The sequence below is a fragment of the Mycetomoellerius zeteki genome, unplaced genomic scaffold, assembly GCF_001594055.1.
Source record: "Mycetomoellerius zeteki isolate Tzet28-1 unplaced genomic scaffold, Tzet1.0 scaffold583, whole genome shotgun sequence".
Lineage (NCBI taxonomy): Eukaryota > Metazoa > Arthropoda > Insecta > Hymenoptera > Formicidae > Mycetomoellerius > Mycetomoellerius zeteki.
In genome coordinates this window covers 239,765-253,464 of record NW_017257592.1, presented here as the reverse complement: position 1 = coordinate 253,464, position 13,700 = coordinate 239,765, and the positions used below count along the sequence as shown (strand labels likewise).

Below are 13,700 nucleotides of genomic sequence, written 5' to 3'. Positions count from 1 at the left end.
CATACTTTTGGAACGAATAGGCTCCGCCCATATGGTCAGTTACCTCGCGTTTTGGAACGGCGTAGAGTTAAACTCTGTTACTCGGAGTGAATTTTGGAACGCACCCCAGCAAAAATCTAGGAAATAATTGAATAATTCCGATCGGAATCCATTTCGAATGCATAATTCCATAATACGTGGGATTAAATGAAAGCTGATTCGTCAGTATTGGACAAATTTTATTGGTTAGGATTTCAAGTAACATGCTTATCTTTCTTTATCATTGACATTCTATGATACAATTCTTTATGAAGTATTCCCGCCAAGTGTGGCCAATTTATCAGAAATCCAGACAAGAACCTTTAATTCAGGAAGAAGTGTTGAGAAGTGTGGCCAAGTGACTTGATGGTTTGATTTCCGTGCCAATTTTGTTATAAAAGAAGGAAAACGATCATTATATTGAGTATTTTGCAATAATATACAAGCAGAATTGCTTTCACGACGATAGTATATAAACAGCAACATGGTAAACTTTCAAAAATTATTGTGTATATATGTTATTATTATTGACGTATATTACACATATACGTATATACGCATGTTATAAAAGCGAATAAAATATGATATAATTATAAATGCAAATAAAATAGACATTTGCGCTTTGGCAACCATAAATATAATATATATTACATATATAAAAATTTTGTAAACATACATAAGTAAATATATACATATATATATATATATTTAAAATATATTTAGAATTATATACAGTTATATATTTTTATCATATACATGCATTAAATAATATAATTCATTAATAACGAATAATAAAGGCTCACTCAAAAAAATCAACAATCAAAACAAGGACATGAGCCATGTGTAATAATTATTACACATGGCTCGTATCCCTGTTTTGATTGTTCATAATTTATTAAATTCGTAATTTTTAAAAATTAAAGTAATACCTAATTTTATGTATGTCAGAGTCAACCAAGTTCTCCTATCCATTCTAACCGACATACTGATCCAATAAGCCAACAAACTTCTCCTGCACCTGATATAGATGAGCCATTTGAAGATGAATCTGATTTACTTGATGGAGACCATGTTGATAATGAGGAAGAAGAGGAAGGAGAAGAATTATTCGGAGATAATATGGAGGCGTAAGGATATTATATTTTTAAAATATTTAATATATATTTAATAATATATATTTAATAAAAATGGTAACTAACAATAAGAATAAATCAATGTTTAACATCTAATAAATAAGTGTTAAAAACTTTAATAAGAAGAAATAATTTATCTTGTTGAATTATTTTATGTGAACAAGAAAAATACTTGAAGATATCAATAAAATTATATATTTTTTTGACACAAAAACAAAACAGAGATTATCGGCCCATGTCAGGGTTAGACAGATATGATCCTAATCTATTGGATGACGAAGAATATTCAGAATTGTCTCAGGGCGAACGTTTAGCCGCGGAAACGGATATGCGAAAAAGAGATCGTGCAGCTGGCATCATAAGGGATGATCGTGATCTTCTTTACGGTAATTTTGTTTCATCACTTATTGCTATCCAAAAATAAAATAACAATTATACTGAATTAACTTTGTGTTACTCTAAAGTTTCAAAAGTGTATTTATAAAATTAAATACCTTTATATATAAATATTTTTCTTTGTACTTTTAGATGAAACTGACGAAGAAGATGTACAAGCACGTAAACGACGTATGGCTGAAAAGGCTGCTACTGGCATATTGGAGGATGCAGAAGTAAGATCCTTTCAATTTTCATGTAAAAAAAGTATATAATTTAAATAATGAGCTCTGTTGATTATTTCAGATGATCGAATCCATTGAAAATTTAGAGGATACCAAAGGACATTCAGTAAAGGAATGGGTTATGATGTTAGGACCACGAACGGAAATTTCGAACCGCTTTAAAAGCTTTCTTCGCACTCATACAAATTCCAAGGGACAATATATGTATAAAGAACGTATTCGCCATATGTGTGAGAGCAATCAGGTACATATCGAATTTCTTACATAATTCTAGTGTAATTTAAGCTTTAATTTAAAAAATATCTTTTTATATATTTTATTTTTTTTAATGATATTTGCAATTATAGAATATTTTATTTAAAACTTGTATGGTAATCTTTTATAGTTATACATATAAGATTTTTTCTTTCAAATAAAATAAGATGTTCTTCATTTTATTATATATATTTATTTTTTTATTTATGTTTTTATTTTATGGAGGTTTTTTATGTTCATTTTAATAGTCCAGTTTCATAGTGGAATTTCCTATTCTCGCCAGTAAGGAACATGTTTTGGCCTATTTTTTACCAGAAGCGCCATATCAAATGCTCGAGATATTTGATGAAGTAGCGAAGGAATTGGTGCTTACGATTTTTCCCAGTTACGAGAGAGTCACGTCGGAGATTCACGTGAGAATATCGGAATTGCCGTTGATCGAAGAATTACGCACGTTCAGGTAAAAATATGTTATGTGCATCTAATATTATTTTACTTAGCAATACAAATAGAATATGTATGAAATTATGTCGCTTTTACTTTGTTACAACAGAAAACTCCACTTGAATCAATTGGTTCGAACTCTTGGAGTGGTAACGGCAACTACGGGAGTCCTGCCGCAATTGTCGGTAGTGAAGTATGACTGTACAAAATGCAACTACGTTCTTGGACCATTCGTCCAATCTCAAAACACAGAAGTTAAACCAGGCTCTTGTCCCGAATGTCAGAGTGCCGGTCCATTTACAGTAAGTCAAAAAATTCTACGTTTGATTGCTACAGCTAGTTTTAAAATTATCACATTTACTTATGTACAATGTATCGCGTGTGTCAGATCAATATGGAGCAAACTATATATAGAAATTATCAAAAAATAACTATACAAGAATCCCCGGGTAGAATACCCGCTGGCAGAATACCGCGCAGCAAAGATTGCATTCTGCTGTCCGACCTGTGTGATCGTTGCAAACCAGGGGACGAGATAGACGTCACAGCTATTTATACCAATAATTATGATGGTTCTTTGAACACTGAACAGGTGAGATTAAATTTTTGTTACATATATATTAATTAGGTTTCTTTATATTATATTTATCTATTCCACAAGTTGTCCCAGAAGAAAACTTTTTACTGGGATAAGATTATATCTATTGTATTTTGTATTACAGGGCTTCCCAGTATTCTCCACAGTTCTATTAGCTAATCATTTATTTGTCAAAGATTCGAAAGAAATCGTAGATTCGCTGACGGAAGAGGACATCTCGAGTATACTCGCTCTAAGTAAAGATCAGCGCATCGCGGATCGTATAGTCGCGAGTATCGCGCCTTCAATTTACGGCCATGAAAACATAAAGAGAGCCTTAGCACTGGCGATATTTGGTGGCGAGCCAAAGAATCCTGGTACTTATTTCTTCTTTGAATCATCCTATCAGTCTTCTATACATTCTTCCTTCTTATTTGCATCATATTGCAACATGCAGGCAACAAGCACAAAGTTCGCGGTGATATAAATGTTTTGCTGTGCGGAGATCCTGGCACCGCTAAGTCACAATTTTTGAAATATGTGGAGAAGGTGGCACCGAGGGTTATCTTCACAACAGGTCAGGGTGCTTCGGCCGTTGGTTTGACTGCTTACGTTAGGAGATCACCTATTAACAGAGAATGGACCTTGGAAGCTGGGGCTTTGGTTCTTGCCGATCATGGAATATGCCTCATCGATGAATTCGACAAAGTACAAATTTATATAATTTATGTGACTAATAACTCTCATTGATAACGTTATAAATATCTATAAATATCGTACTTTTATGTTATCAATAATGATTGTTAGAAAAAGAGAAAAGGAGAGAGAAGAAGAGAGAGAATTAATATTTATAGTGCTTTCATATATAGATTATTCATATATAATATCAAAATTATGTATAGATCTGTATAATTTACATTACAAAATTTGATAAATATAGTTATTAGAAACAACACAAATTTTTTTTAGATGAATGATCAGGACAGAACGTCTATTCATGAAGCTATGGAGCAACAGAGTATTTCTATTTCGAAGGCCGGTATCGTTACATCTCTTCACGCAAGATGCGCAGTGATAGCGGCGTCTAATCCCATCGGTGGTCGATACGATCCCAGTATGACCTTTGCAGAAAATGTATGTATTTTTAGCATTTTTTAATTTGCGATTGCACAAAATTGTAACTTTTAAATGAAAGATGTAAAATATATGCTGATATGAAAATATAAATCATGAAAATATAAAATTATAGATTTATATTATTATATAAAATTAGAATCTTTCTTAAAGATTGTGCAAACATGTGGGATCAAATGATAATTATGTATGTTACGTATTAAATTGCATATAGGTGGACCTATCAGAACCGATTCTCTCGCGATTTGATGTATTGTGTATAGTCAAGGATGAGGTTGATCCCATGCAAGATCGTCATCTGGCCAAATTTGTCGTAAATTCGCACATCAAGCATCATCCAACAGATAATTCAGAGAGAACGGAGAGAACGCAAGCCGTAGTACTGGATCCTGCCACGCAAAATCTATGCATTCCTCAAGATCTTTTAAAAAAGTATATCGTTTATGCGAAGCAGAATGTACATCCGAAGCTGACCAGCATCGATCAAGACAAAGTGGCAAAATTGTACAGTCAATTAAGACAGGAAAGCTTGGTGAGTCAGTAAAACAGAGGAAAGAATATATCATCTGTTTATATATAATCTTAAAAGAGATTAATAAAAAAATGAATGTAAAAAAGATTTTGATTACAGTAATATAATTGTTTTTATGATTATTACATTTTAGGCGACTGGCAGTTTACCAATCACCGTCCGTCACATAGAAAGCATTATTCGTATGGCGGAGGCTAGTGCAAAGATGCATCTGAGGGATCACGTTCAGGAGAGTGATATGAACCTGGCCATCAGGATGGTTCTCGATAGTTTTGTCGACACGCAGAAATATTCCGTTATGAAATCTATGCGTCAGGTATCTTTATTTCTATTTGTTCGTTTGCGCTTTCAATCTATATTTATATTTTTGCTTTCTATCTTAACATGTGCACATCTCGTTACAGACGTTCCAGAAATATCTATCGTACAAGAAAGATCACAGTGAACTTTTGTATTACATACTGCGACAAATTACTTTAGATACTTTAGCATTTCAAAAAGCTTTGCACGGCGGACGTATCACGACCGTCGAGATCCCTGAGAAGGATTTGTTGGAACGGGTAATGCAAATTACATTATTATATTAAATTTGATACGTTCGCGCGGAAATAATATGAGAAAGAAAGAGGGGGAAAGAATTTAACAAGTATAACGTTCTAACTATTAGAAAACCTAATTAGAAAATTATATCAAAATGATTTGGGCTAAAAAAACTTTATCTTGTCACTATTTAATTTAAAAAAATAGTTTACATAAGAATTATCTTACATTACTTATAAAGGTTTACATAACAACTTTTATTCATTTTTTCATGTGCCTATGTGGGAAATGAAGCACATTTTATACTAATATCAGTATTTTGATTGCAGGCGAAGCAAATTGACATACATAATTTACATCCGTTCTACGAGAGTGACATATTCAAGACAAACAGTTTTATTTACGAACCAAGAAGGAAAGTAATAGTACAGACTCTGCCCGAAGGCATTGAAGATTGATCCGGAGAAAAGCGGCGTTGTATTTTTGCACATGTATTTAAATTATACGCAACAAAACAGCGATTTTTTTTTCTATCTCACAATTCTTATATCAATACATTAACGTTGAAATGTCTGACACAGCGCTCATTAACATTTTTAATGCCATTATTAAATATCGTTATACAAATTTAATTATTGTGATTTGTCATTAAATATATTACGTTTCTAATAAATCAGTTTTTTCTATCATATATCTATGTGCGTACAACAGTACAAAATATGTTCTATTTAAATATCAATTCTATACAATAACTAGCAATTAATTTCACATTTATATTTAATATAAAACATTTTAAAGCCCTTATATATGAAAGAAATGACAGTTATTAACACAATACGAATTCTCGCAAATAATGTCATAAAGAAAATGTTCTCATATAATAAGATATAGGATGTATTCTGTTTCACACATGATATGTGTGATACATTGATTATTCTTGTTCACTGGTGAATTTGGTGAACAAGATTAAATGATCACATATGTATGTATATATCATAGAAAAACTAAATAGCAGAAGTATAACAAATCGTACATGTCATAGAAAAGCTAAATAACAGAAATACAATAATGAATCGTCTTAACGTGATTAATTATAAAATAAAAAAAAAGAAAAAGATTAATTATTGAAACTTTCGTTTTAAGCAAAGACATCTTCTATGTTAAAATAAAAATATTTGTCGATGTACTTGTACAAAAGGCATAAAGAATTTTGTCGCAAAATTCAACTTGCTCTTTCCTCTCTGGAGTCATTTTGCTGAAATGCAAAATGACATTGTACTCAGAACAATATTTTGTCAAAAGCCAGAGACAGTGAAAAAGAAATTTCTTCTCGATGTCTCATTTCACACAATAGCATCTGTGTTATTTCTTTTTGTAGGAACCGTGACTGCTGTTGCTACTACTAGAACTGCTATTGCTGCTACTAGACACACTATCGCTAGAATCCGATTCGCTATCCGAGGAACTACTGCTACTGCTACTACTACTACTACTACTACTACTACTACTACTACTACTACTACTAGAATTTATGCTGCTATCGCTGCTGGAGGTGCTACAACTGCTCCAGTCGCTTGAATTGCTGGAATCCTCTTTCTTCATTTTCTTACTGTTATGATGGTGCTTTGCCTCTTTTTCTTGCTCTTGACTAAAACATGACATAATAATACATAAGATCCTCCTCAATTTGTATGTTTTTTAGTAAGAGACACAGATGATACAGTAAATCATTCCATCTTTATTTAACATTAATAATTTATTTAACAAGAACCTAATAATTTATTGTACTTTTTGCAAGGTTTACAGAATCATTACATCCTTGTTATTTATTAATATTAAACAAGAATGACATGATTCACTATAAATCCCTTATGAATCCACTCACAAGGTGATATCCCTCTCTCTCTATGTTAATTATATCTTTTGTTGGAAAACGCCTTTTATTCTAACTATAGATATTTTATCTTGGTATCAAGATCAAAATAAAAAAAAATATCTTATATATTCTCTTTGTTTATATATCCTTCATGAAGACGAAACATTATTGCCTAAAATAATCTAATTTACTAAACATCCTTGCTAAGTCGAAATATATTTTCCTTGTTCTAAAGCAGGCCTGTCCAATTTTAGCTCCGGAGCCAAAACGCAAAGCCATTGACGCAAAAAATTCAATGTGAATAAGATTTCGGAGACTGCAAAGTGTTGATAAGACGCTCAGACGTGTATCAATACTTTACAGTTCCCCCGAAATCTTATCCACATTGATTTTTTTTGCGTTGATGGCTTTGCGTCGATGGTTCCAGAGCTAAAATTGGACGTGCATGTTCTAAAGGAAAGTCTAAAGGAAATTTACTAGGTATTGACTCAATAAGAAACGTCTTGTGTATGTAATGGAGGAACTCAAACGACATACTCATCACCATTCTCTTGCTTTTGCATAGCCTTCTTCAGCTGCGAAGTGCGAGAAGATCTATGTAGGTATTTCCTCTTGCCTTTGCACTCATAACTCCAGTGCCCCATCTCCAGGCACTTTTGGCATCGCACTCCCTGCGGATATGCAGATCGCGGATCGCTGCAAACACAGAGAGAGAAATTAGAAGAATTGCTACAACGATATCATTTGTTCCCGCCTCGTGTTGGGCCGTAGTTGATTCGTAAATATTTCAAGGTTACGTGGATCTTCGATCTCATACAAAATAAACTTATTTCAGAATATAAACTTACGGTTTCTTCAACAGTTTCATCCCGTTCCAGTTCATGTGGTTGGTTCGTCTTGTGCGTATAACCTTCAATAATCGTGTAATGTCCGAATGAAAGATATCAGAACGCACGACACGTTTCATCACATTTGCACTCGCGGTCACTCGCGTGTTTTGAAGTTTGTTTACATGCCGAGGAGTTGTGTGTACAGTTTTCAATGCGCGTCGAAACTCGAGAGTCGCAATGGTTTCTCATTCGTCGATTCGATTGTGTATCATGTGAAAATTACTTAAAAGTAAGCAAATTTACTAGGTGTTGTCCAATGAAGTTATAAATATTCTAGTAAATTTTTTTACTCACTTTTGTAATTTTTATCTCATTTTAAAATACAACACTCGATCTTCTGATTTGACTACCCACGTTGCAGATACATTAGTTCGTTGATCGAAAGGGATCTTATAAAATTCTTCAAGTAAGAATTTAGACATATTTTTAATTAATTATAGTACTTTATATTAAAATCAGTTTATCGTCTACACAGTTTATTAATACAAAACCGGTTTAATTTAATTTAAAGTTTATACGTATAAATATTATTGCTATAATAATAATAATAATAATAATATATTAAAAATAATGATAAAATATAAATTTCTTTGTAATTATTTATAGTTTTGAAACAAAAATATCTAAGCGAAGTCCAAACTCTTGAAAAACCCTATGAACAAAGGATCACGACTTCGAAATTAAATCTATAAATAAAAAAAGATTAAAATGTAAACTCGAAATCATACAAAGCCATTGAAATCAATAACTTCGAGATAACATGTAGCTATAATTTTAGATTCCATTTTAATTTGATGTAGCAAATGACAAGGATGATTGACTCCAAGAACGACGCTTCGAGCAATACGAAAAATCTTGCTCCTGATCCTTTTCTGATCGCATACGGAAATAAATGTGTAGAATTGAGAATCATGAAGGACGCAATAAGTATGTACCGAGACAGCTTCCTGGAGAAGAAAAAGATACTGGAGGAAGAAGAACGAGATCTGGTGATAAACCAATTAATAAAATTCTGCCTAAATAACTTTAAATTTTTCTTTAAATATTTGCAGAAATTATTTGCATTAATTTATAAAAGATAGTTGTATAAATTTACATATGAATTTTTGAATATAAATTAAATATGATTAAATATAAATTTTTAATATTTTTATAATTAATGTTATTATAATAGTTATTTAATTAAATAATTGATTTTTATCAAACTAAAATGATCAATTAATATTTGATCATTTATGATGCGCAACCTTTTTTAAGTAAGTATAATTTTCGGAAGGATATTTTTAGAAATAGGTAAAATCTTTCGGGTCGCATGATGTTTATTTTGTTTGCGTAAAATAGAAAATATGATTTTATATTTGATAATGAGCCGGCGCAAAAAAAGTTCACAAATGTGGGCCGCATATAGCTTGGGGGAGCAAGTTTCATTTTATCATTAATTTAATTATTGGAATATATATCTAATTTAAATCGCTAAATCGTGACTCATCTCTTAATTGCATTAAATGCGAGAGATATTTTTTGGTCTTTTAATTCAGGAGAAATTAAATTATCAAGTGTGGTCGGTGGAAGACTCATTTTGTGAACAGATATGGCGATTCTCACACGAACACAATTTCCCTATTATCTTTCAATATCATCCTTTTGTTACAAATTGTGCAAAGCCAAGGAGCAACTGTAAAGTTGGTGGGATCATACAAAGATTAAAAATTATGGCAATTTTGACCGAACTTTGATTAACTTCAGCAATTAATTCAACCAGCAGAATTATCTAAAATAAATTTTTATATCATTCCTTGATCCAGTCTTTTTTCCATATATTAAAAAAATTAATAATTCTATGCATATTAATAAAATATACAACAATATATAATTATTTGATAATCAATCACCTATTAAGTTAATCACGAATTAGATTAATTGGCAGAATTATCTATTTCAAATACAATATCTAACTATATCATTCGTTGTCTCGAATTTAATCTTTTTTCATATATTAAACAAAAAAGATGATAATTCTACTCATTTTAACGAAACGGTATTATTTGCTAAGTTAATTTTACCAATTAAGTTAATCACTTATATTAGTACGGTCGGAGTTACCCTTAAAGAGTTCAGGTTCTTTTACTCGCATGTGCGCGTTAAACCGAGGATAATTCTGTTAGATATGAAAAGGAGCTCCGAGCTAATTGATCTCATAACCGAAATCGATACTATCAAAGCAGAAATGATTGATCTTAATCAGGGAAGGAAGAACGATAAACAAGAGGTGGAGAGCGCTTTAAAAAAATTACAAAAGTTACAATTAATCTCGGACGATGTTACGGAATTATTGAGGTATGTGCAACTGACGCTTTCACCAATGTAAGATTAATTTTAATCTCGGTTCAATTTACTCTTTATCTTTTTTTAATTCTGAAAATTAGAAAAACATAAACGGTAAAAGATAAACCGAGATCAAAGTTAATCTTACATTAGTAGAACTGGGCCTAAAACAATTATAATGATAATTGTATAAAAAAATTTGTCACTTGATTCTAGATTGATACGTTCTCCGCAGTTTTCGTACAAACTTGAAACGATATCGATGCCGATATATGATGAAATAATTTCTAATAATGGAAATAAAGTCAAACGACGCAAGAATGGTTCAGGTTGCGCACACACAAGTATGTTCCAATATAATTCTAATTAAATCAATTTAATTAATTAATGTAATCAATCAGTGCAAAAATTTCTTTAGCATATTATTCTTATCAGAATACTCTTCCATTGGTTTTTGCATTTTTAGTTTTTGTATTTATTTGAACGTTTTTTTAGAACAAATGAAAAACGACAAATCGGATTTTATGCCTAAGAAGAAATTAGTATTTACGATTCCTAAAAATTATCCCGAATTGTCGCTTGAGAGAAGTATCATATTTACTGCAAACACAATAATCACAAACGCATCTATAGAAGTAAGTAATAATTTCGAAATTATTTCCTTTCTCTGTTGACTATTTTATGTTTGTATTGCAACAATAATGAGATGTGCATTAATGGCTATTACAGTCTACGAGCAACAAGAAATTAAAAAATTTTACTTTCAAGAAACGTAGCGAGATTTCTATCAAGTTTCAACAATATCATAAGCACAAGTATTAATTATAACTGATTACGACGTGCATATTCGCACAAATTCAATGATTAAAGATGATTTAAGAGATGTTTTGACTTTCAATATAAATATTTAAAATTTAATTTAAAAAATCATAGTAAAAACTTGTTTTAATTATCTTAACTGTTACATTGTAATAAAAATATTAAATATAATAACTTAAAATTATACGCAAATTAAGTTTTATAACGTCGGAGAAAGATCACGCACAGAAACGGAGAAACAAGAGATTTTCGGGAAAATATTTTATAATATATTTGCATGTTTAGAAATATTTATACAGCGTCTGGCGTATAATCACGTAATATACATTGAGTTACATTTAATATTACATTCTTGGAATTATACACAATTAACACAATATCGTATGCGCAATAGACTATTCCACAAGCATATTATTGACTTGGAATAGTGTACTGGGCGTTTGCAATCGTCACGGTAAATTTATCGCTTGCAAACCACGTGGACTATGTGTCGTGTTTATCAATTTGTTTTGTTTCTTTATTTCTTTTTTAACTGTTTATAACAGTTAGATCGTATTGTATCAACGATCTTGGCAACTTATGTGAATGATTCGATGAATTTTCCACATACGAAGACTTTCATTACAATATCTAAAGACTAATTTGTTAAACGGTCGCCACATCACATCATTTGGATAAAAAACATTAACATTAATCAACCTAATTAAACTTTTTTAAAATTGCAGCCTTTATTTATCGAACATGCTAATGTTCGTACTTTTTCTATTATATAAATTTTTCGGACACTTTCCTTGTTAAACTGAGAATGCAATCTAAAATTTTAAGTTTTAAATTTTAATTTAATTTGTCTTTATTTTAATTTGTACGTATATTTGAATTTATATGTATTTATAAATTAAAATATACATGCTTACATATATAAGTATCGTGATTTGACATTTAACTCCTTCATGTAACATTTTACAACAATAAATAAATAAGTTTAATAATTGAAATGCATAAAATGAAAAAATATAAAAGCACTGATATACATCCTTACAATTGTAGATAATAACGTATACATAGTAACGTGTAGAATACACTAAAAGTAATAAACAAAACTATATTACTTATTATTAAAATTCCAACATTTCCATTCTAAAATAATGCGCACATTTGTGCACTATTTCTAACATTACATAACATCGAGTAAATTACGTCATACTTTTAAAAAAAGAAAATCTTTTGTTTAATATCGACGAACCGCTTACGTCTTCGATAATAGTCGACGCATTTCACTATTAATAGTTCGCATAAGTGGGAGCTCATGGCGACCGTTATATCGCAACCTTTATCCTCTATAATACAATGAAAGAAGTTTTCACTTTTAGACTTAAAATATCTGACATACTCATTAATTAGCAAGAACCTTCGCAACGCTTGCCCGACGTGCTCTTTTAAATTGTACTAATTAAGTTTTACAGCGTCTCCTCCTTCATAACGTGCTCATCATCATAACGGATTATAAATGGTCTTTGCAAGAGAACGAATCTTTAATACCATTCATCACTAATCACGTTTAATTCGCGAACCTGACCACGTCGAAACGTTCTCATATGTACAGTCTAATGGAGAGAACTTGCAAATTAATGTATTTTATATGCAATCTTTCAGCGATAAAGATTCTTACTTAAAACAGGAAGCCAAGAGACGAATCTCATCGCGATCCTTGCGAGGTGCGTACTCCATTCTTTCAAAAAACATAGATACACGTACTGACTGATAGTATACAAACAAGTAGATATACTCATATATAAAAACGAAATTTGTAACGCATTGAACCTTAGCACGAAGGAATACTTCTATTAACTTGATTCAAATAATAATTAATAGATCATGAAATGTCTAATAACAAAGAAAAAATTAGCAAATCATAATTACATAATAACATCAAATATCGAATTTCATCGCGTTAAAGATCGAAGAAAAAAATTAGAGCATCTAAAATATTGTAAATTTATTATCGAGCGGCTTTCGATAGACATCGAATAAAATTCTCTAATTTACAGCTAGAAACTGCTACATAATAGAAAACAAGAGCTTAAAATTTATGACATATATGTAGAGCGAAAGAAAAAAGAATAAGGACTATTAATTGATATATAGAGACAATTACAGCACTTGAATAAAAATTATCGCACAGCCATAGTAGTTGCAATTTTTTTACAAGATATACCTATTGTCTATTTGTGGACAATAGAGATTACGGCAGACGCCTCTTTTTTTGCGGAATTAATATCTTCAACTATAGTACTTGAAGATTTTCACAATACTCAATGTTAATTGATTATTAGAACGCAATAATTGATATGTCGGCGGCCACTAAATAATCTAACATTTGCAAACAATGCTGAATGCATACTTGCAAATCAAGCTATATTTTCGCAAATCATCTTCGGCGAATGTCGCGCATTAACAGAGATCACGGTATGATTGATTTCACAATTGAACACATATTATTAAAACATAATTATTATAATTTAGATTATATTTTCGAT

The 13,700-nt window shown here is 30.9% G+C and overlaps 2 protein-coding genes across 2 annotated transcripts; one reads left to right on the top strand and one right to left on the bottom strand.

Moving 5' to 3' along the window:
* The first annotated feature begins 339 nt into the window (after positions 1-339).
* Positions 340-5,717, top strand: Mcm2 (DNA replication licensing factor Mcm2). The gene is made up of 15 exons (XM_018456615.1): positions 340-505; positions 967-1,145; positions 1,374-1,537; positions 1,680-1,762; positions 1,833-2,015; positions 2,275-2,486; positions 2,580-2,772; positions 2,859-3,062; positions 3,193-3,424; positions 3,505-3,755; positions 4,017-4,181; positions 4,396-4,713; positions 4,847-5,029; positions 5,118-5,273; positions 5,583-5,717. Exons 1-15 carry the CDS (start codon positions 503-505, stop codon positions 5,709-5,711), a joined length of 2,655 nt encoding a protein of 884 aa, XP_018312117.1. The 5' UTR covers positions 340-502; the 3' UTR covers positions 5,712-5,717.
* Positions 5,718-6,438: 721 nt separating this feature from the next.
* LOC108728191 (zinc finger CCHC domain-containing protein 10) lies at positions 6,439-8,201 on the bottom strand. Its single transcript, XM_018456617.1, has 3 exons — positions 7,978-8,201; positions 7,667-7,825; positions 6,439-6,901 (listed from the first exon to the last, which is right to left on the bottom strand). The coding sequence occupies exons 1-3, from the start codon at positions 8,094-8,096 to the stop codon at positions 6,616-6,618; spliced, it is 564 nt and encodes a 187-aa protein (XP_018312119.1). The 5' UTR covers positions 8,097-8,201; the 3' UTR covers positions 6,439-6,615.
* Positions 8,202-13,700: the final 5,499 nt, after the last annotated feature.